This window comes from Canis lupus, chromosome 30 (assembly GCF_003254725.2).
Source record: "Canis lupus dingo isolate Sandy chromosome 30, ASM325472v2, whole genome shotgun sequence".
Lineage (NCBI taxonomy): Eukaryota > Metazoa > Chordata > Mammalia > Carnivora > Canidae > Canis > Canis lupus.
In genome coordinates this window covers 25,429,053-25,449,991 of record NC_064272.1, presented here as the reverse complement: position 1 = coordinate 25,449,991, position 20,939 = coordinate 25,429,053, and the positions used below count along the sequence as shown (strand labels likewise).

At 44.1% G+C, this 20,939-nt stretch overlaps 1 protein-coding gene and 1 long non-coding RNA gene across 8 annotated transcripts in view; one reads left to right on the top strand and one right to left on the bottom strand.

Annotated features, from left to right (window-relative positions):
- Window positions 1-1,127: 1,127 nt before the first annotated feature.
- LOC112675832 (uncharacterized) lies at window positions 1,128-6,246 on the bottom strand. 2 transcript variants are annotated; one of them, XR_007407256.1, is made up of 3 exons: window positions 6,004-6,246; window positions 4,975-5,053; window positions 1,128-4,545 (listed from the first exon to the last, which is right to left on the bottom strand). It is a non-coding gene; the product is annotated as an uncharacterized LOC112675832 (long non-coding RNA). The 2 variants fall into 2 exon arrangements; XR_003146105.3 differs by lacking the exon at window positions 6,004-6,246 and having other exon boundaries at window positions 1,580-4,545; window positions 4,975-5,260.
- The window catches only part of ANXA2 (annexin A2), a 47,434-nt gene continuing 30,642 nt past the window's right edge, over window positions 4,148-20,939 (top strand). The window contains exons 1-3 of one of the 6 annotated variants that reach the window (XM_049104066.1): window positions 4,148-4,165; window positions 17,411-17,469; window positions 20,457-20,556. In XM_049104066.1, coding sequence (XP_048960023.1) covers window positions 17,422-17,469; window positions 20,457-20,556 — 148 coding nt within the window. In that variant the 5' untranslated portion in view covers window positions 4,148-4,165; window positions 17,411-17,421. Of the gene's footprint in view, window positions 4,166-5,231; window positions 5,278-5,333; window positions 5,440-5,564; window positions 5,583-8,018; window positions 8,042-12,216; window positions 12,235-17,410; window positions 17,470-20,456; window positions 20,557-20,939 lie in introns of those variants that run through there. The other 5 variants (XM_025472630.3, XM_025472629.3, XM_049104065.1 and 2 more) reach the window with 5 other exon arrangements.

Here is a 20,939-nt window from a genome sequence, read left to right as displayed (position 1 = left end):
TTTGGATGTTGGATTTTATAGTCTTTTGTCCTCTTCTGGCCAAATCTTTTTTTTTTTTTTTGGCCAAATCTTCAAATACAAGACATATCAAGGCTCAAAGATATAACAGCTTTATGGCTAGAAAGAGTGTAAACCATATAATATAGAGGAGTTGGGGCCATCCTGTATCTCACCAAACCAAAGATGGTATGTGAAAAATATGGTGTGATGGAAAAAGCAGTGATTTGAGGCAGAAAAATATATTCCAGCCTCAGATGTGTCTCTTACTAGTTTAAGGATTGTGTGGCAGTAGATTGTCTGTACAAGTGGTTGCCAACAATTCCTTCCACTCATGTCAATATATGTCACTTCCTTTATGAACAAGTGGAATCTATTTCCCGTTCTCTTGAATCTAGGTTAAATGACTTGCTTTGACCAGTAGAATACAGAAAACTAATAATGTTCCAGTTCTGGACCTGGCAGCTTCCATTTTCATTCCTGAAAACTATCAACCACCTTGCTACAGAGAGGACCTTTTGGCTCTTCCAGACTCTATTTGGGTATCCCTAGCCAATGCTAAATAGACCAGCGATGAGCTGACCCAGTGAACTCTCCCCTTTGTAGAATCATGAACAACTTGGTAGTTGTTGTTTTAAGCCTCTAAGATTTGGAGGTAGTTTATTTCCTAATAATAGTAACTGAAACAAATTAGTACCCAGATGTGGATTGTTGCTCTAATGAAAACCCTAAAATATGTGACATTGACTCAACTGTAGGCAGTATCCACTCTCTGGTTATCCACTCTCTTCTCCCATTCTGTAGGTTGTCTTTTAGTTTTGTTGAAAGGGTGGTGAGGAAATTGCTGTAGGAGGTTGGAGAAGCGGCAACCTAGGTTATGTATTGGCAAAATGTTTGACATTACCGTTGCCTGTGGTAACATGAATGACAGAAAATATGCCCAGTGAACTCTGAATCTAGCCAAGGAGATTTCTAGGCAGAATCCTGAAAATGCCAATGATCTTTATTTAACTGCTTATGATAAAGTATAAGAGGAGAAAAATGCACTAAAGAAAGCTGTTTGGTTTTTGAGCAGAATTGTTAGGCAGTAAGATTTACAAAGTAAGAAATGGCCTCAGAATAAAGATCAATTCATGTGTGACTATAATACCTTTTTTTATTTTTAAGATTCAAGAGAGGGGCGCCTGGATGGCTTAGTAGGTTAAGCATCTGACTCTTGATTTTGGCGGGGTAAGTGATCTCATGGGTTGTGAGGTCCAGCCCAGTGTTGTTGGTCTCCAGGCTCAGCACAGGGTCTGCTAGAGATTTTCTTTCCCTCTTCCTCTGCCCCTCCCCCACACTTGTGAGCTCTCTCTCTCTCTCTCTCTCAAATAAATAAATCTTAAAAAAAAAAAAAAAAAAAAGATTCCAGAGAGATTTAGTGTGGTACTCTGAACCCATCTCAGGTCTTCGCGCGGAATCTTAGGTGCATTGTTCTAGCCTGATAAGCACAAAGTAGAGAAGTCTGTTTTTAGAAAGAATAATACCTGTGAATTTTGGAGCATGGAGTTAAACATCATTAAGATTTACAGAAAACCCGTGATGTTTTTGAGAAAATTGTATTGGTTATAAATTATTGGAGCACAGAATGAACCTCAATAAGATTTATAGAAAATCCACAGTTTTAAAGATAATTGTATTTTTAAAAAAGATAATCGTTGGCAAGTAATGCAGAGCATTTTCTCATGTGCGTGTTGGCCATGTCTATGTCTTCTTCTGTGAGATTTCTGTTCATGTCTTTTGCCCATTTCATGATTGGATTGTTTGTTTCTTTGGTGTTGAGTTTAAGAAGTTCTTTATAGATCTTGGAAACTAGCCCTTTATCTGATATGTCATTTGCAAATATCTTCTCCCATTCTGTAGGTTGTCTTTGAGTTTTGTTGACTGTATCCTTTGCTGTGCAAAAGCTTCTTATCTTGATGAAGTCCCAATTTGCCATCAGGGAAATACAAATGAGATACCACCTCACACCAGTGAGAATGGGGAAAATTAACAAGGCAGGAAACCACAAATGTTGGAGAGGATGTGGAGAAAGGGAAACCCTCTTACACTGTTGGTGGGAATGTGAACTGGTGCAGCCACTCTGGAAAACTGTGTGGAGGTTCCTCAAAGAGTTAAAAATAGACCTGCCCTATGACCCAGCAATTGCACTGTTGGGGATTTACCCCAAAGATACAGATGCTGGGACACCTGCACCTGCACCCTGATGTTTATAGCAGCAATGTCCACAATAGCCAAACGGTGGAAGGAACCTCGGTGTCCATCGAAAGATGAATGGATAAAGATGTGGTCTAGAAACGACAAATACCCACCATTTGCTTCAACGTGGATGGAACTGGAGGGTATTATGCTGAGTGAAGTAAGTCAATCGGAGAAGGACAAACATTATATGTTCTCATTCATTTGGGGAATATAAATAATAGTGAAAGGGAATAGAAGGGAAGGGAGAAGAAATGGGTAGGAAATATCAGAAAGGGAGACAGAACACGAAGACTCCTAACTCTGGGAAACGAACTAGGGGTGGTGGAAGGGGAGGAGGGCGGGGGGTGGGGGTGAATGGGTGACGGGCACTGAGGGGGGCACTTGTCGGGATGAGCACTGGGTGTTATTCTGTATGTTGGCAAATTGAACACCAATAAAAAATAAATTTATTATTAAAAAAAGATAATTGTATTAATGAAAGAATTGCCAGCTTTCTTGGACACAGAAACACAACAAAGTGGAGTTTCTGGACCTTTGAGTTTCTACTGGCAGGAAGCAGGTTGAGAAAGCTACTCAGCTACAAATATGGGCCATTCTTAAGGAAAAGGAAAGACCTTTCAGACAGTGTAGTGAAGAGGCCAGAGGGCAAAGCCCAAAACTGATCAGACAATAGATTGAAGCAAGGGTCAGCACACTATAACCCATAAATTCAATCTAGCCTGTCACTGTTTTTGTGTAACCTACAAGCTACGAGCTCTGGTAGCTTCAGGCTTTGCTTCTTGAAAAGCCACACCATTACTACCCTGGTGTAGTGATGAAGAGCTGGAGGATGAGAGACCAGTGGGACAGGAGACCTAGCCTGCTCTCAGACATTCTAGCAACCCAGCTAAGACACTACACAAATGGGTTAAACCACTTCTGATCCTCCAACCCCATTTGAGCTGCCCCACCCAACATCATGTGGAACAGTCAAGCTGTCCCAACTGAATCCTGTCCAGATTGCAAAATCATGAGCAAATAAATGGTTATGTATGTTTTAACCACTAAGTTTTAATGGGAACTTGTTACATTAAGTAACTTGAGTGCATTATTTAATCTCTGGACTGGGCAGAGAACTTTATTTGGGTTCTAGCTTCATCTATAAAAATTAAGGATTAGACGAGTTAGTCTTAAAACCTCTCTCTGCTCTAACATTCTATTACTCTGAATGATTCTATTTTATAATTTTTGTGATGGCTTATCATTGCTAGCTAGTTACTATTAGGAGTGTTCAGATATGGCAAAGTGTGAATAAAATAGAGGCTTCAGAGGACAGTGTGCACAACAGTAGACATAATCTCACATCCATTGTAGTAAACATTCTCCCCAGCTATGGGGGGGGGGGGGGAGAAAGGAAAAAAGAGAATCTTTGCACCAAGAGATTAAAAAGTTCCTTTATACTGCCAGAATTGGCTCCACATTCCTCAGATAGCAAACCATGACTTCTAATAACTTCATTTTTATAACATCGGTGTAAATTTCTGGAGCTTGAAGCAAACTGGCTATTGCACAGATCCGTATGTTTAAGTTTGCTGGAGTCTCAAGATAAATTAAAAAAAAAAAACAGTCTTTTGGAGACTTGGTGACTTTTATGCATTCCGTATGATTTGAATTAAATCTTAACCTTCTGTAGAGGGCCCACCACACCCAAATAGCAATAAGAGGCTGTGCACCCTGCCCTGAAAGGAATAGAAGGAAGGCTGGCTCCTGTCCGCCATTATAGTCTGCCTGTGTTCTCCTTCTGTTCCAGAATGTTCAGAGGAGTAGGCATATAAACACGATTTCTGCCTGTAAGGCTTTCACCCTAAACTGAGGAGCTATAAATTTTAAAACAGGGATTTCCTGGCTGGCTCAGTTGGTGGAACCAGTACTGCTTGATTTTGGGGTGGTGAGTTCCAGCCCAGGTCGGGTGTAGAGATTACTTAAAATCTTTTTTTTTTTTTAATGTAAATCAGAAATTGTATAATAAGAGCGGGTTTATTTTCTATGTGCCCTTGATAGGGCCTATCACGTGTCCATACCAGTGAATGAGCTTGGTAACAGCTCAGGGATGAGTGTCCAGGGACTCCCTTTGTGGCCAGCTGGTTTGGTGATCCTGAGCGTGGCAACCAATGTCCTTTGACTCGGCTTTAATTTTATGGTTCTCTGGAGTGAAACGGTTCTCAGCTAGAAAACAGACCGTAAGATCGGTGGAAAGAGTGAAAGAAGCATCAGGAGTAGGAGAAGAGCTCGGTGAAGCGCCTGAAAGGTGCAGAACAGCGGAGGGAGCTGCGAGAGAGAGAGAGAGAGAGAGAGAGAGAGAGAGAGAGAGAGAGAGAGAGAGATGGCAGTTAGGGGAGAAGAGGAAACTTCTTCGTTGGACTCGCGGCTCGGAGCCGCCGGCCCCACCCAGCCGCACCCCGGCCGGCCCGCGGGGGAGCCCAGGCCCGGAGGCGTGGCCAGAAAGGGAGAGGACCGCGCTGGGGAAAACGGGCTCCCAACCCCGGGGCGGAGGGGGCGGGGGCGGGGGTGGGGGTAGGGGCCTGGGCCTGGGCCTGGCTCCGGATCCTCTCGTCCCAACTCCGGCCCCGGGCCTGGCTGTGCGCGGCGGGGCCCCGGCGAGCCAGGCTTTGCAGGGCAGGCCCCGGGGGCCGCCCCCCGCCCCTCCCCCCGCCCCCCTCCCCCCTCCCCGCCCGGGGGCTGCAGGTCCGGGCTTACGCTGCTACGTTTGCAGACGGCACCGGGGAGTCTCGATTTACGTGTCTTGGAACAATTCCTTCTTCCACTGCATTGACGCCTAAAAACAAAAGAAAAGCGACTTATCGCAGCCCCGCGTCCCTGAGGCCTTGCTCGTCCCCTCGCCCCAGTCAGGGCTGAGAACTCGACGTGGCGCCAGGAGCGCGCGGGAGGAAGGGCGGGGGGAGGGGCCGGCCGCGGCCCGGGACGCCTCGGGAGGGCGCGGGAGGGCGCGGGGGGCTGGGCGCGGGGCCTCCAGGGCGAGGCCGCCCCGGGCCGGGCGGGGTGAGTCACCGGGCTCGGGTGGGAGCCGGCGGGGGGCGGGGGGGCGGGGCGGGGCGGGCCTCGCGCGCTGCGGGAGGCTGTGGCGGCTATAAGAGCCCCACCCAGGGCAGCCGGCGCCGCTCTGCACCCGGGGACGCTCGCGGCTCTCGGCGCCCGGCCCAGGTAAGCGGGGAGCGCCCCGCCCTCCCGCCTGGCCGCGGGGCGGGGAGCAGCGGGCCGGGGCGCAGCGGGCCGGGGCGCAGGGGCCTGGGGCCGCGGGGCACGGAGGGGCCGCGGGGCTCCGCGGGGAGCGGCGCCGTGGCCAGGTGCGCAGGGGAGCAGCGGCGCCCCGGGTCGGGGGTCGGGCATCCCCCGGAGTGCTCCCGGGGAGCGGGGCGCAGCGGAGGGGAGCGGGGGGGAGCGGGGGGCCCGGGCGCTGGGGCGCCGCAGGGCGCAGGGTGTGGCTGCCCGGCAGCTCCCTCCACGCTTACCAGGAGCTCAACAGCCTTCTAGAAAGTGACCTCCATCAGCCTGAGGTCACTTTATTTGAAAAACAAAAAACAAAACAAAACAGAAAACAAAAACATTCACCTCGAACCCAAGCCCCGGGGGTTTGTGGAATTCCAACCGACCGGCTGGAGGGAAGCAGTGGGGCGTGGATGAGGGGGGTGTGCGGGGGCAAGGCCGCTCCCCAGGGACACAGCAAAGCCGAGAAACCCTCCGCTCGTGCTCCTCCGTCTAGGTTACCTCGTCGGAGAGCGACTTCTGATTTCCTTGTAATCTGGAGAGTTTCCCACTCGTAGACCATGTTTCGCGTCAGGAAGGAAGTGTCCCCCAGGTGCGGGGAGGGGAGGGAGGAGGGAGGGGATGTCAGTGACTGTGAGTCCCCGATGGTGCCGCAGCGAGTCCGGGACCCGGGTCAGGGCAGGGCGTGGCCCCCGGGCTGCTCCGCGCAGCGCGGCTCAGCCCTTGGGCCCCATCAACCAACTACCTGGCTGTTGAGAAGGTAGGAGGAGGTCCGTCTCCCCTGTGACAGTGGCTCAGGGGTACCTGAGCTTGCCTCCACCTACACAGGTATTATGGAAGATCTCAGAAACCATGTTCATTCAAGAATAAATCTGTAAAGCACACTGGACGCACGAGGTGCCATGCACATGCCCACGCACGTTGTCGCTTTTGTGTTGATTTACCTTTGCAAAACTATGGGGATTCTGAAAGTGTCAGAGAGCGGCGGCCCCCTGGGCGCCCACTGGGGCCTTTACCCTAGAGCTTTGAGATCCTAGAGTCTGGGAGTCCCCCGCCCCAGCTCAGACCTACTTTACTGATGGCTTCTGTCCAAAACTGCGGGCTGCCCTGTCTGGAGCTTGGTGGTTTGGAATGCAGGACGTACTTTCTCACCGAAGCAATAATGTTACAAAGGTGGTTAGGTTCCCAGGTTAGCCCAGGACCCTCCACTCAAAAGGCTCTGTATCTAAGTATTGCCTTGATAATACATGCTTAATTTGGGGGTTGGGGGGTAAAGGTAGGGAGGAAAGGCGGGAGGATAAAGGAGGATATGTGGGTAGGAAGAATACATCACTGAAATATTATTCTGGAACTTTCCTAGTTTTAAGGTTGGCCAGATTAATTAATTGGAAACTTGTATCTTTGCCCCCGCCCCCCTTGTTTTTCCACCTTCCTCCTGTGACCTTAGCATCCCTCTTCTCTGACATATTAGGAAAGCCATTAGGCTTATCCAGTTCTGCGGCCATCCTTCCTCCTTTTCACTTTGGTGCACTTACACTCAGCTAGAGACCAGCAAATAGAATCAATATTCATTAAGTTAAGAAGGTTGGTGGTCCTCAGCAACACAAAAGAGTTGTGTTATTTAAAAACCCAAGAAAACCTTGTTAACCTAAACAGATCTGTGCTGTATGAAATTAGAGGCCTCGGAATTAAGGAGCCACATAATTATGACATTCAGGCATTGTGAAGGAAGATCTCCGATGAGGCCAGCTTCAGAGAAGCAAACTTGGGAGAGGAGTCCTCTGGCCAGTGGCGTTAAGACAGTCCCGTTTAGCACTTCCCTCCCTTCTTCTGAGTCCCTCTGTTACCCAAAAGCTTCAAGGGTTTCTCCGAAAGTATCCATCAACCAACATCTGTAGTGCGAGGATGTGACCATCAATGTGCTTTTCTTTTTAGTTGAGGGTTTATGATTTGGAGACCTCATGGATTTTGTAATTTCCTGCAGTGCCAAATGGCCTGCCTGTGGCAAATGCCCAGGAAATACTGCTTACTCACGGGCTTTGATTAGGTGCTTATTCTTGGATTGCGTCTCAGTTTTTAACATCTTGTGTCTTTGAGCTATTAAAGTACCGTATTGACTGACATTAGGCTGGCTGGCATGGCCATTAGTTTCCTGACTAATTTCTGATTTAAGTAGTTTTCCTGGCAAGGTAGGTATCCTTCTATAATTGGTATTGATCTTGAGGGCTGTAGGCTCTTCCTGCACCATTGGGCCTAGAATCTTGCACTAACACACCCATGAGCCTTGTGCAGGGCTGTGGGCCGGCTGAGGCATTTTTTTGTTAATGAAGAGTGGCTGTGTCCCAGTCTCTACTGGGCTGCTTTGAACATCCATTCATTCCATGATACTTATTAAGCATCTTTTCATGTTCTACTCACAGATAAAGGTACTGGGTATGCAAGAGTGAACAAAAGAGACTGAAAAAACAAACAAACCAGAACAAAAAAACCCTGCTCTTGAGACTTTCAAGTCTGGTGGGGAGAGAAAATAATAGACAAAGTAAGTGAATTGTGTAGACAGTAATTGGATTCTGAACTTTACATTTTCCCAAATTAATATTTAGTTTCCAAACTTAGCAGGGGCTCATTTCCCCCCCTTAGTCTAGCTGTTCCACAAACCTGAGTGTCATATTTAGCCTGCCTTGTGGTAGTATTTTTTTAAATTATTGTTACTTAACCTGCCTTCCGGATTTGATCATAAGAATTAAGTAGAAATGGAATGCTTCTCTTTCTCTCTCTCTCTCTCTAATTTTTTTTATTTTTTTTTTTATTTTTTTTTTTTGGTTGCACATGGGAATCTACCTCCCTCATTTTCCCTAGTGCCTCACCCCATTCTAGTTGGAGGCTACATCAGGAAATTCTGATTCTTTTAAAAAATTCTTTCCACTCCTTTACTGGTATGCTCTTCCTTCTGTTGCCAGAGGCAGTCTCCGTCTACTTTGTTGGGAGGCAGGTCAGCAGTAGGGGTCAGGAGATGCTCCGGCTTGTTTTGGGTGGTTCCACTGAGATTACCTCTGAATCTCCCTTCTAGGGTACACCCTGAAGCTTAAAGACATCTGTGCTCAGTCATGTCAGGGAGAAGTCAGTATATCCAAGTAGTCTGAGTTCTAATCCTACGTTCTGTGTGGAAAGTTCTGAATCAGAGGAGTGGCTGTGACCTGGAGTCCTTGCTCTTTGTCTCCCTACCACACCCAGGGAACACACTCATAGCTCAGAGGAAATGGGAGTCCCAAGGCCACTTGCAAGTTCTTCCTCCTTTCTGTTCCTTCCTTGCATTCTGTGCCCTAGGAGATGTAGGTCACATTTCCACGTTGTCCAGTGGGTAGAGCTAGGACCCAAGCGGTCCTGGCAGTAGAAGTAGGGTACTGGGGTGGGAATATATCAAGAGAAGAAAGAGGCTGCCGCTGAAGTGATCTGTGAAGATTTGTAAGGAAGCTGCTGGCAGCTTAAGCATCTAGCTCAGAATGTATGGAAATAGGATGTTCAGTCTGAGGGAGAGAAAGAATGATGGGCAAGAGTGCATTGAAAAAGAAGACATAATGAAATGGAAAGACCCAGGGTGTGTAAACCATCCATAAATGCGAATGGGCGCCTACTGCACTCAGACCTATAAGGAAACAGAAGTGATTGTGACAGAAACCTGTGGGCAGATAACATGGAAGGCCACTTTAATATACTCATTTTTGACATTTCACAGACACACAGAGACAGGACCATAGAGCAGGAAGAGGTGCAGGAGAAAAAAGTACATTATTTTTTGTATCCTGAAGTCTACCGAGGATGTCAGTTGATCAAGATTGAGTGTTTCCAGAGGGGGGAACTCGGAAGAATTTGGGCCTAGAAGTAGTAGAAGTATGCTGAGTGTATTTAGAGAGAATTACCACCAGTCCAGCATTCCTGCAATGCCAGGTGTGCATATGCACTTATGTAGGGGGCTGTGGAGGAGATACTTGTGGAAAGGTAGGTAAATTCCAAAGTGTGGGAGATCTTGAATGCTGAGTTTAGGCTTTTTCTGTAGGTACCAGGTTCCTCTTAGAAATACTGTATGTGAGGGGCACCTGGGTGACTCAGTGGTTGAGCATCTGCCTTTGTCTCCGGTCATGATGCTGGGGTCCTGGGATCGAGTCCCACATCAGGGAGCCTGCTTCTCCCTCTGCCTGTGTCTCTGCCTCTTTCTCTTTTATGAATAAATAAATAAATAAATTTTTTTAATAAATAAAATCTTAAAAAAAAAAAGAAAAAAGAAACATAGTATGTGGGCCATAAAACATTGACATTGAGCTGTAGATGTGAAGGCCTGGATTTCCCAACCCTGAAAGCGTTCCATGCCAACTGACTTCATTCTTCCTGCCAGTTTCTTTCCACCCACTCCAAACCCATGACAGGGAACCGAGTACCTCGGAGAACAAGAGGCTGCCACGTAGGTCTGTAGGTAGCAAATGAACACATACTGATTCAGATCAGGCTGCAGAAGGGACGAGCCAGAGCAAGCGCTGTTGTGTCCGTCCTGCTCAGTTTGATCAAGGCCACTGGGCACAAGTCCAGGATTTCTGCAGGATTACTTGGCCCTGTGACTCAGGCATTGATCAAGACCATAAAACCAAGGACAAAAGTCTGTGTTTTCAGGAATGTTCTGTTCAATAAAAATGCTTTGAGGGGTGAGGGATATGAATTCCACTCCCATATTTTTTTCCCCTCTTTTGATTTAAAATTCCAGTTTGACCCTGTAGGCCTGGAACTCTGCACAGGGAAGGTTTTGGTGGGGAAACCCAACCCTCCCCACTGCCACCCCCACACATTTTCCTTTTAAAAATCCTCATTTGTATCATCCAGTTCCTGATTGATTCATCATGGTTGCTAGGGCTGTGTTTTGTGGTAACACATCAACACCACTTTTAAACTAAAGTAGGTGTGTCCACAAAACTAAAGTGGGTGTGTCCACAAAACTGGTGGAGTATATTCAGATTGCAGATTTGGCTGTGCAGACCAGCCCTGTAGCAACATGTATTTGTTTGTTTGTGCGAATTAATATTTGGGTTTTCTGGAGCTGGTTCTCAATTCATTTCAGTAGAACTTGTTCTTGCTGTTGGCAAAGTGTTAACTTTTGGATTTGCTTTGTTTCAACCCTTTTTGCAAATTTTGTTTTACTTTCCTTTTTCGGGGAGAAGTTAAATCTGTTTCACGTGTACTGTTTTTATTAACCTGTGTTTGAAGTGAAACAATAAAACAAAAAATATATACAGTTTTTAAAAAAAGGACAAATCCGGGATCCCTGGGTGGCGCAGTGGTTTAGCGCCTGCCTTTGGCCCGGGGCGCGATCCTGGAGACCCGGGATCAAATCCCATATCGGGCTCCTGGTGCATGGAGCCTGCTTCTCCCTCTGCCTGTGTCTCTGCCTCTCTCTCTCTCTCTGTGTGACTATCATAAATAAATTTAAAAAAATTTAAAAAAAAAAAAAAAAAAAAAAAGGACAAATCCTTAAATATCTTTAAAACAGTTCTTATGTTAAATCTAAATGATTGTTTTTCAACAGCTGCACAGATTTCATTAATGTCTAGCTTTGCCCTCCATGGGCTTTTCCAGTCAGGCAGTTAAGAGTCTTCAAGGCCAGAGGAGAAACTGTTCCCTTCATGGCTGGGTGGTGGGCCCGGGGTGGGGGTGGGGGGAGTTGCTGTAAGGCATGAGTGTGAGTCTGTTCTCACTCCAGTGGTGACTTACTTCAACCAGTTCGAAGTGGGTGTGGCTCTTTCACTAAGTCTCTCTGTACCTCTCTATTTTCTTAAAGAAAAAACTTTGCCTGATAAAGAACCATTTTAATAATCTTGTTTAGTCAGTCAGCCCTTCCCTGGGAATGGAAGGTACTGGTATGTGCAGATACTACTACTCATCAACAGGTTGAATCTGCTGGCCACCTGCCCCCCCCCCCCCCCAACACTGCATCTTTTTTACAAGTTGAAACCAGTTGGAGATCTGGGTGAGGCCGAAGTGCTGGAAAGAGTGATGCAGACTGCCATTTTCATGTTGTCTGCCAGGAAAGGAGCTGCTGTTCTGCTTGTAACACACTTAAGAGTTTTACACTGTGGGGGACACCTGGCTGGCTCAGCCAGTTAAGCGTCTGTCTTCGGCTCAGGTCATGACCTCGGAGTCCTGGGATCAAGCCCCACGTGGGGCTCCCTGCTCAGTGCAGAGCCTACTTCTCCCTCTGCCCACCGTCCTCCACTTGTGTTCTCTCTCTCTTGCTCTGCGTTCTCTCGCTCTCTCGCTCTCTCTCTCTTAAATAAATAAATAAATAAATAAATAATCTTTTAAAAAAAGGATTTTACACTGTGATGAGTCAATGGGGGGTGGAATTGTCTCAGGCTCATAGACTTTTATTCTCAGAGTAGTAGGTAAACTGAGGCAGAGCTACTGCTTTCAGTAAGAAAATTCAGCCTCCGGAGCCAGTGTGGTGAACAGTTAACAATGAGCGTTGGGGAACAAATCACTTTGGCTTTCTGGCTCTCTCATATTTCCACAGCCAAGCTTAAATTTGCACCGGTCAGAAACTAATATTTTAGGCCTCCCACAGGGCACTGAGTTAGACACGGCTTCCTTTACTTGTCCATCTGGTTCTCCCACCACCCAGGGACAGACATTCTTTCTCTGTTCCTTCTCAGCCTTTCTCCCATGTTTGTCTGGCTGGAGACTTCCAGGGTGAGTTCCCTTCTCAAACCTGCCAGTACCTCACCATTAATCTCTTAGCTGATCTCCCTCGTATTACTTTTATCTTTCTGTCTTGAATCTTAATCTTTCGGAATGGAGAACCATCGTGGTAAAGTTGCAAGGGTGAAGGCTCAAGAGTCAGAAGACCCAGATTCTGGCCTTGCCTCGATTCTCATTAGCTGAGTGGTCTGGGCTAACGCCGCGGGTATCTCACTGGGGCAAGAAGGAAAGAGGACTGGAAAGCCCTGTGGGGGTAGAGTCTTGTGTGCGTCATCACAGCCCTCAATGCAGTGCAAGCCAAGAGTGTGTGCCTGTTAGCGATTTGTCGATTGATTATTTGAAGGGTACCAGTATTTGCAACCTAACAGCACTACGAAGACATTCTTTTTCTGCTTTCAAGGGTAGCACTGCACTGACATGTTCTCATTAATCAAACGGACTGTTAAGCTAATGTTTTACCAAACATTATGAGTGGCAAAGCGGACTGTTTCTTCTAGAGACTAATCAGTCCTCCACAAAATGACTGCATTGCCAGGGGATCAGATGTAGTGAAGAAACAAAGGGCCATTTTTTATGTATAAGATGAAAATGTATTTGCCATTAAGCTTGCATGAAATAGGAAGTATTTATCGGATACAAAAGGACTTACACTGATATGATAGCAAGCTTCATGGAGACCATTTTGTGGCTATTGTGACTTTCTTGCTTTTTCTGCAGGATGATTCTAAGTAATACAAATATAAATGTTAATAATGCCGAATACCAACTTGTAAACTAAGTTTACCTAGCACCTGGAGTGTGCAAAGGCCCTGTGAAGTTTGTGGGGGACCAGGACTCTGTGAGGGAAATGAAATAAAATATACTCCCTGTGCTTTGTATTGTACTTAGGCATTTGCCGTTTGAATACTTGGTACATGCAGGAACTCCGTACATTGTGCTCAGCAAAAGAAGTCTGGTGGCATCAGAAAGTGCTTTTGCAGTAGAAGGTGGGAGAGAGCACGTGGGTTGGCAGACCTGCCACCCTGTTAGCAGATGCCAGAGTAGTGGTGACCTCAGGAATGGACATGGTCACCAGAACTAAAAGAAGAGGTAAAGGCAGGGGGTGGAAAGGGGAGGAAGCAGGAGTCAGGGCACTGTGGATGAAAGGAGCAGTGTTTGGGGAGAAGCAAGTAACTGTTGGGCTCAAGTCCACTTTTATTGGAGGAGTAGATGGAGGGCACTGAGGCTGGGTGTCTGTGCCAATCTTTGAGGGCTGGCCTGAGCCGGAATAAGAGAATGCCATTGAGGGATAGGTTTCGAACTATTTCAACGAGATGAAATACAGGAATTTACTTGATAGTAGTGTGTAGGATTGAGTTGATGAAAGAACGGCCCAACAGTTCACGATGAAACAGAAAGGAAGATTTGTGGGGCCTTTAAAAAGCCCTATTTTTTCCTCTCCTCAGTGTGTTGTGGCTGTGGGAGAAGAATCAGCAGGAATGGAGAGTGTGTATCAGATTGTCTTTGACATGTACAGTAACGAGGGTGCCATGTGGGACAAGCTTAGGCAGCTGCCTGCAAAGCCAATGCTCAGGGCTGGAAAGGGAACTTGAAGGAACTATGCAATGGAAGCTTACTGTGCACTCTGATGTGTAGGAGATTCCCTACACATCAGAACCAATGGGAGGCACCTAATCCACACTTTTGGGAGCAGAAACTTACTGATCCTCTCCTTGGGGTTTTGCTTTTATTTTGGCATTTTTATTTCTTAGCTGTTTACAGTGGGGACTAGAATTCTGTAAGACAGACGACAGTAGTTTACCCCTCACTGCAGACCTACTGCAGTTCTGACGGAGGCTCAGGGGTGATGGTCAAGGTCAGGATGGGGTGGTTAGTGTCCTAGGGAATTCATCTCCACTTTGGTGATTCTTAGGCTGATGGATACTGACAAGACCCTTTGGAATGTTCCTTGGCTCAAGTAGAAGTAGGAGATTTCTCACTCTATCAAGGAAGACTCAAACTTATTTGTCCTGACAAGAAATCTCAAACTTAATTTTCACATGACCTTGCCACTGCAAATGTTTTTTTTGGACCAGACTAGGATTGGACCGTGGTCATGGGATAGTCTAGACTAGCACTGCCCAACAGAACTAGAATGTGAGCTTCATATGGAATTGTAAACTTCTAATAGCTATATTAAAAAAAAAAAGGGGGGGATCCCTGGGTGGCGCAGAGGTTTGGCGCCTGCCTTTGGCCCAGGGTGCGATCCTGGAGACCCGGGATCGAATCCCACGTTGGGCTCCCGGTGCATGGAGCCTGCTTCTCCTTCTGCCTATGTCTCTGCCTCTCTCTCTCTCTCTGACTATCATAAATAAAAAAAAAAAAAAAAAAAAAGGAAACAAGTGAAATTAAATTTAAATTGTGTATTTTGTTTAACCCAACATACCCAACATATCATAAATACAACATATGATCAGTATAAAAAACAGATTTTATATTCTTTTTCTCATGCTAAGTCTTCAGAATCCATTGTATAGTTTACACTTACAGCATATCTCAGTCTGGACAGGACATTTTCCAAGTGCTTGATAGCCATGTGTGGCAGGTAGCTACTGTTATTGGAGAGACGTATGACCTCCCATACTGGAGTGGTATATTTGCTACCACCGATGAACCTGCATTGACACATCACTATCACTCCAAGCACATAGTTCACATTAGGGTTCACTCTTGGTGCAGTACATTCAATGAACTTTGATAAACGTATAATGGCATGTGTCCACCATTATAGTATCATGCCTAGTAGTTTCATGGCCCTAAAAATCCTTTGTTCTCCACTGATTGACTCCTTTCTTTCCCTCTAATTCCTGGCAACCACTGATCTTTTTACTGTCTCCACGGTCTTGCCTTTTCCAGAATGTCATGTAGTTGGAACCATACTATGTATGGAGTATATAGCCCCTCAGATTAGCTTCTTTCACTTAATAATATGCTTTTAAGATTCCTCCATGTCATGACAAATACCCACCATTTGCTTCAATGTGGATTGAACTGGAGGGTATTATGCTGAGTGAAATAAGTCAATCGGAGAAGGACAAACATTATATGGTCTCATTCTTTTGGGGAATATAAATAATAGTGAAAGGGAATAGAAGGGAAGGGAGAAGATATGGGTAGGAAATATCCAGAAAGGGAGACAGAACATGAAGACTCCTAACTCTGGGAAACGAACTAGGGGTGCTGGAGGGGGAGGAGGGCGGGGGGTGGGGGTGAATGGGTGACGGGCACTTGTCAGGATGAGCACTGGGTGTTATTCTGTATGTTGGCAAATTGAACACCAATAAAAAATAAATTTATTATTAAAATAAATAAACCAATAAAATTACAATATAAAAAATAAAATAAAAATAAAAATAAGAAAAAAGAAAAGAAAAAGAACCTGAGATAGTGACTGGAGCCAAAGGCAGATGCTTAACATACTGAGGCACCCAGATGCCCCTGGAACTGGGCTTTTTCTTCATGGAAGGTTTTTTATTATTAATTCAAATCTCTTATTTTGTTATAGATATATTCAGATTTTTTATTTCTTCTTTGGTCAGCTGCAAGAGTTTACCAATTGCTAAGAATTTATGTATTTCATATGTTTCATATTTTATGCCATAAAATTTTCCATAGTCAACATCATCAGCAGACCTTCCTCTACTTGTTTAATCATTTACTTTAGTTCTCTAACCATCTTTATAATGACTACTTTGAAATCTTTGTCTAATAAAGATTACATCTGGCCACTCTCAAAAAAAAAAAAATTCCTCCATGTCTGTTCATGGCTTGATAGCTCATTTCTTTTCATTTTGAAGAATATTCCATTGTTCAGGTATACCACAGTTTATTTACAGACCAAGACCTTTTACAATCAGGATTATATCCCAGTGGTGAGACATAGTCGAGGTGGGGATGTCTGAGAGCTGTAGGAAAGGGGGCAATTGGAATAGGTTTGGTTTTCTTTTTGCTGTGCTTAAAAATCTTCTGTGATCATTAAGAAGAGAGAGGGGTGGTCTAGGAGCTAGCTCAGGGTGAAAATCTTGCAGAAATATATCCATAAGCACAGATAAAGGCGAATCTTCTTTTCTTACATTTCCCCACCTCCATCCAACACGGAGCCTGGAATCTACTTAGTCGAAAGCGTTCCTGTAAGTTAGCAAGTGTCTGCATCAAATATTCCCTCCAAGCCAGTTTTATGAAAATATTTAGACCATGCAAACTGTTGGAAGAGAATGGAAAGCTGAATTTGCATGGGCATAATTACCTTGATGAAAAAATATTAAGCAAGAAGAGACCACAGCAGGAGATGCTGTAATTCAGACGTCAATCCCACTGTTTCAGGATACAGTTCCGCTCTATTTTCTTATTTTGGGAGTGATAATGCTGAATGACCTATCTTGTCTCAGTTGAGATAGATTTCCTGCTACTTGGGCACTCTTCATTGGCAGAGGTTGGTAGATCAATTCCGAGAACTGTGTGATTGCAAAGCTGGAAAGCCAATTCATCAGGCTATAGTGTCACTGACTGATTAAGTGTATTAACTGGAAGATGACTTCATTTTAGCCCTATTGAATCTTAAAAAGAAGAGTCTGGAATGAGTTAATGTCAGAAAATATCTCCATGGTCTTTTTCATAAACTGTCAATATCTTCTAAGCATTGGTAAACTAAGAAAATAATCACAGGTAGTAATAAAGGTTCTATTTAGGAATGGGCCAACCTGCAAAGGCTATTGATTTCAGGGTCCTTTTCAATAAGGTTAATCGCTAGTGAGAAATACAGAAGTAGGTGCTGGTTGGACAAGCTTATCACTTTTTATGAGAAGTGGAAGACTTAGTTTTATCCTGTTAGAACAAGTTGCATGAGCCTTGAGGAGCATTTTGTTTTTGTATTCACAAATCAGTCTCCCCAGGTTCTGTTTACACAGAGCAGGATGGCTACTTCTGTAGTCCATCCGAAACTAAGACAAACCATTTCCCAGCTTTAATTTGCCCAATCATAAGATAGGAATTGCATCTATTTGCAAAAATTACTCTAATATCCTCAGATGCAATGGTCCAAGAAATAGAGATTAGTATAATGAATCACTGCGCTTCGGGGGAAAGGAAGCCTCTTCATCAATACTATTTGTTGTACTTTTTTCCCCAGCTTCCTTCAAAATGTCTACTGTTCACGAAATTCTCTGCAAGCTCAGCTTGGAGGGTGATGTAAGTATATCATTTTCACTTTGTGTAATTTTTGCAAATTAGACATCTCTCTGGATAACTGTGCTACTCTCTTTCCTTGTACATCTAAGGACAACGAGGACAACATTTAGACAATCATTCCCCCCCTGCATTCCCCTTTTCTTCCCCATTATTTTTGCTGTTGCTAGTAGTTCAATTTGACAGATACGTGATGGCTCTAGAAGCTTTTCTGGCATCACATTAAAATTGGACAGGCATTAGTGACACTGGAGTTTTATCCTGCTATATACTTAGCGTGTCAGTGGTAGTAAGTGTCATGATGATACATGAGTTTTAATGTCATGCCCTGGCATTTTAGTGATGATTGGCATAAGCTACAGCCATGTCAAAAATGATCCTTATGTTTTGGGCTTCTTACAGTGATCAGGAAGTTATTCTAGATTAGGACTTAGACCTTTGTTGTTTTTAATTTAGCACCTGGGAAATCTTTTCTTCAGAAGAACTAGAGAACTAGGATTTTTTTGTGTGTGTTTGGTTTTTGGTTGTGTTTTGTTTTCTTTTTAGCTAAATAAGAAAGTATTCTAATTTATCATGTTTCCTTTTATTGCTTTGGCTATTAGGGAGCTCAGAATTATATCTAATTGTCTTTCACAGGAAATATGTGGACCTGGAAATTCTGATGCATCTGCTTTTTTTTACAGTTAAAAATTTTTTTAAATTATATGTGAAATTATACATAATTGCAAGTACTTTTAGAATCAAGTAGAATTTATGATATGAATAGGTGTAAATATCTAATAATACCATACATCTTTCAGATCATCTTGGCAGAAATGGCTTTTACAAGTAATACTGGTTTGTAGGTATATCATGCCAATACCTCGAAATATGCTCTCACTGAAATCAAAATACATTGAAACACTCAAACATCTGTTGACAGCAGTTTGGATTGGGTAGTACAGAACCCTCTGTATTATCTCTGGTGCTTGCCATCAAATGTTCAGATAGATGATGTCTATGCAAATACAGATTGTATGGAGTAGAGAGCCTATATATTTTTCTTATTTCTTTGAGGAACTTGTACGCACTGTTGTCCAACAAGTCCAAGAGCTAAATGATTTTTTTTTGTAATGAATCTGATTGTTAGATTGTTTTTAGTATCAGATTTCAGAAAAGGACTTTTTGTGTAGTCTTGAAGTTACTTTAGTATGATTTATTTCTCTGTGTGGAGAAATAGGACTGCAATAGAAAATTTCATATATTCCCCCATATTTTAGAGGAAGAAAAAAGTCACTTTTCCTCAGTAATTTGATTTTCAGACAAGTGGATTTTACAGCTAATAGGTTCAATTAACTATTTATTGTTGTTTCTAGAAATTAAAAAAAATATGCAAAACTTTCAGTACTTGCTGTTTTTGGAATAAGATGACATAGCACCTAGGAAATGAAGCCATATGTGATATGGCCCAATGGCCAGATTGCCTGCCTTTGCAAATAATTGCTGGTACTGTTAATAAATAGGGAAATGTTTTTCTTAGATTTCCATCCACATTTTGTAGGCACCATAAAACATATAGTATTTCAGAATAGCCCTTTGTCCATACCTTTTCCTGAATGTATGTTCCATTTCCATTGATTTAATCTTACTGGAAAGTTCAGTAAAATTAGAAAATACTTTAATAATCCAGTTTCAGAGTTATAAATATTAACTGGATTCATTATTTGGCCAAGGCCAAGATGGTCACAAGTACATTTTGAAATTCTTTGTGTAGTCCTGAACTTAGATTTCTGGTTTATCCCGGGAAACATTTGAGAGGATGTCACCTTAGTTACTTACCTGTATAACCTGCTCATAAAACCAAATGAAATGAATGCTGGGATGCCTCATAATGTGTTGCCCGTGGGTGGAGAGGTAAGTCAGGGCACCTCAGGCTATGAGTCTTCCCAGAAACTGAACTGAGGCAAAGTCATCACATTACAATGGGCATTATGTACTTGGGGGAGGTTGTGGGGATGGAGGAGTCTTGGTGTTGAAGGTGGATAGTTCCACTGACAACCTAAACCATGTTGTCCATCTTCTTTGGCCTGCCTTTGCTGTGGGACTGGGTAGCAGGGAGGAGGAAAGCTGCAAGAGCTCTAAAGGAAGGAGAGAAGTTAACACTTGGGAAAGAAGAACTTGGGATGTAGACACATGACTGTCTTTACCTTAGTCTGGGGTGGTGGGGTGGGATGGAAGTGGGTCCATCAGATCAGACAGGGTCACTGGGCTTTGAAAAGCATTAGAAAAGGAAGAGAGTATGGTTTAAAAGGTAATTTTTAAAAAAGAAGAAATAGGAAGAGTGGTAGGCATAGGGTTAAAAGCATAACAGCAGAGGGACAGGAACAGGGGAGAAAGAGAGGAGTAGGAACTTCGTGAACACAAAGAGGATGTGGGCCAGGAAGCCTGACCACCTTGGTGTGGTGGCTTCCCTCTCACTTATCTGATAGTCTGAAACAAGCAGTCCAGCATTTTACATTTGCATTTTTTTTACATTTGCATTTTAAAGAATTGTGAGCTCAGCGATACGGGTCCAGTGGAAATTCAGATGCCTGTAGCAAAAACTTGGCTAAACACACTTGTCATTCAGGCATTTCCACATATTTTCAGCTTGTAGCAAATTGTTGCTGGCCCAATTTAAGGTTTTTTCAGAGCCATCCCAGATAAATGGTGGTTGCAAGTGCCCAGCCTTGGGTTGTCTGCTTTTGAGCTTACACTAGAAGTAGGGTAAGTGAAAGTACAGACAGCCTATTCTAAACTAGCTGAGCTTTTGAAGATGAATTCTCATTAGAAACAGTGAAGTTTCCTATTCTCTCTTTGTGGTGGCATGTTATTACTTACCTAGTTACGCCTAGTCTACGAATGATTTGAATTGTTTAAAGAAACAATAGGAGAAAAATGTATTTTAGGGGTATTTCAATAGGAGAGTTTTAAATGTGTATGATTTGAGTATGTTTGTCTTTTAACCTCAGCATTCCACACCCCCGAGTGCATACGGGTCGGTCAAAGCATACACTAATTTTGATGCTGAGCGTGATGCTCTGAACATTGAAACGGCCATCAAGACCAAAGGTAGGTGACCTTTGTCCTTCTCGTGTCACACTGATAATGACTGAGGCATTTTTAGTTAGTTGTCTCTTTATTTTCCCTCTAATCTTTGTGTACTGGCCATTCGAAATTGTCCTTGAGCTTTCATGGAGTGATTCTAAACCTTCCCCACCTCACTCCATCCTTTTTTCCCACTCTCCCTTCATCCTTTCCTTTCTCCCCTCCTCTTCCTTCCTCTCTTTGGAGGGAAGACTTAAAACATGAGAAAGTATTTTAACCAAGTAGCCTAGTAACAGAGAAATAGGCGTCAGCTGAGAGCAGAGGGCTGATCCCCCAGATGTGTGTTAGGAGCTCAGCTCTTCACTTTGAGACCGCAGTGCCTCCTGTTCAAGGAAGAGGTTAGTCAT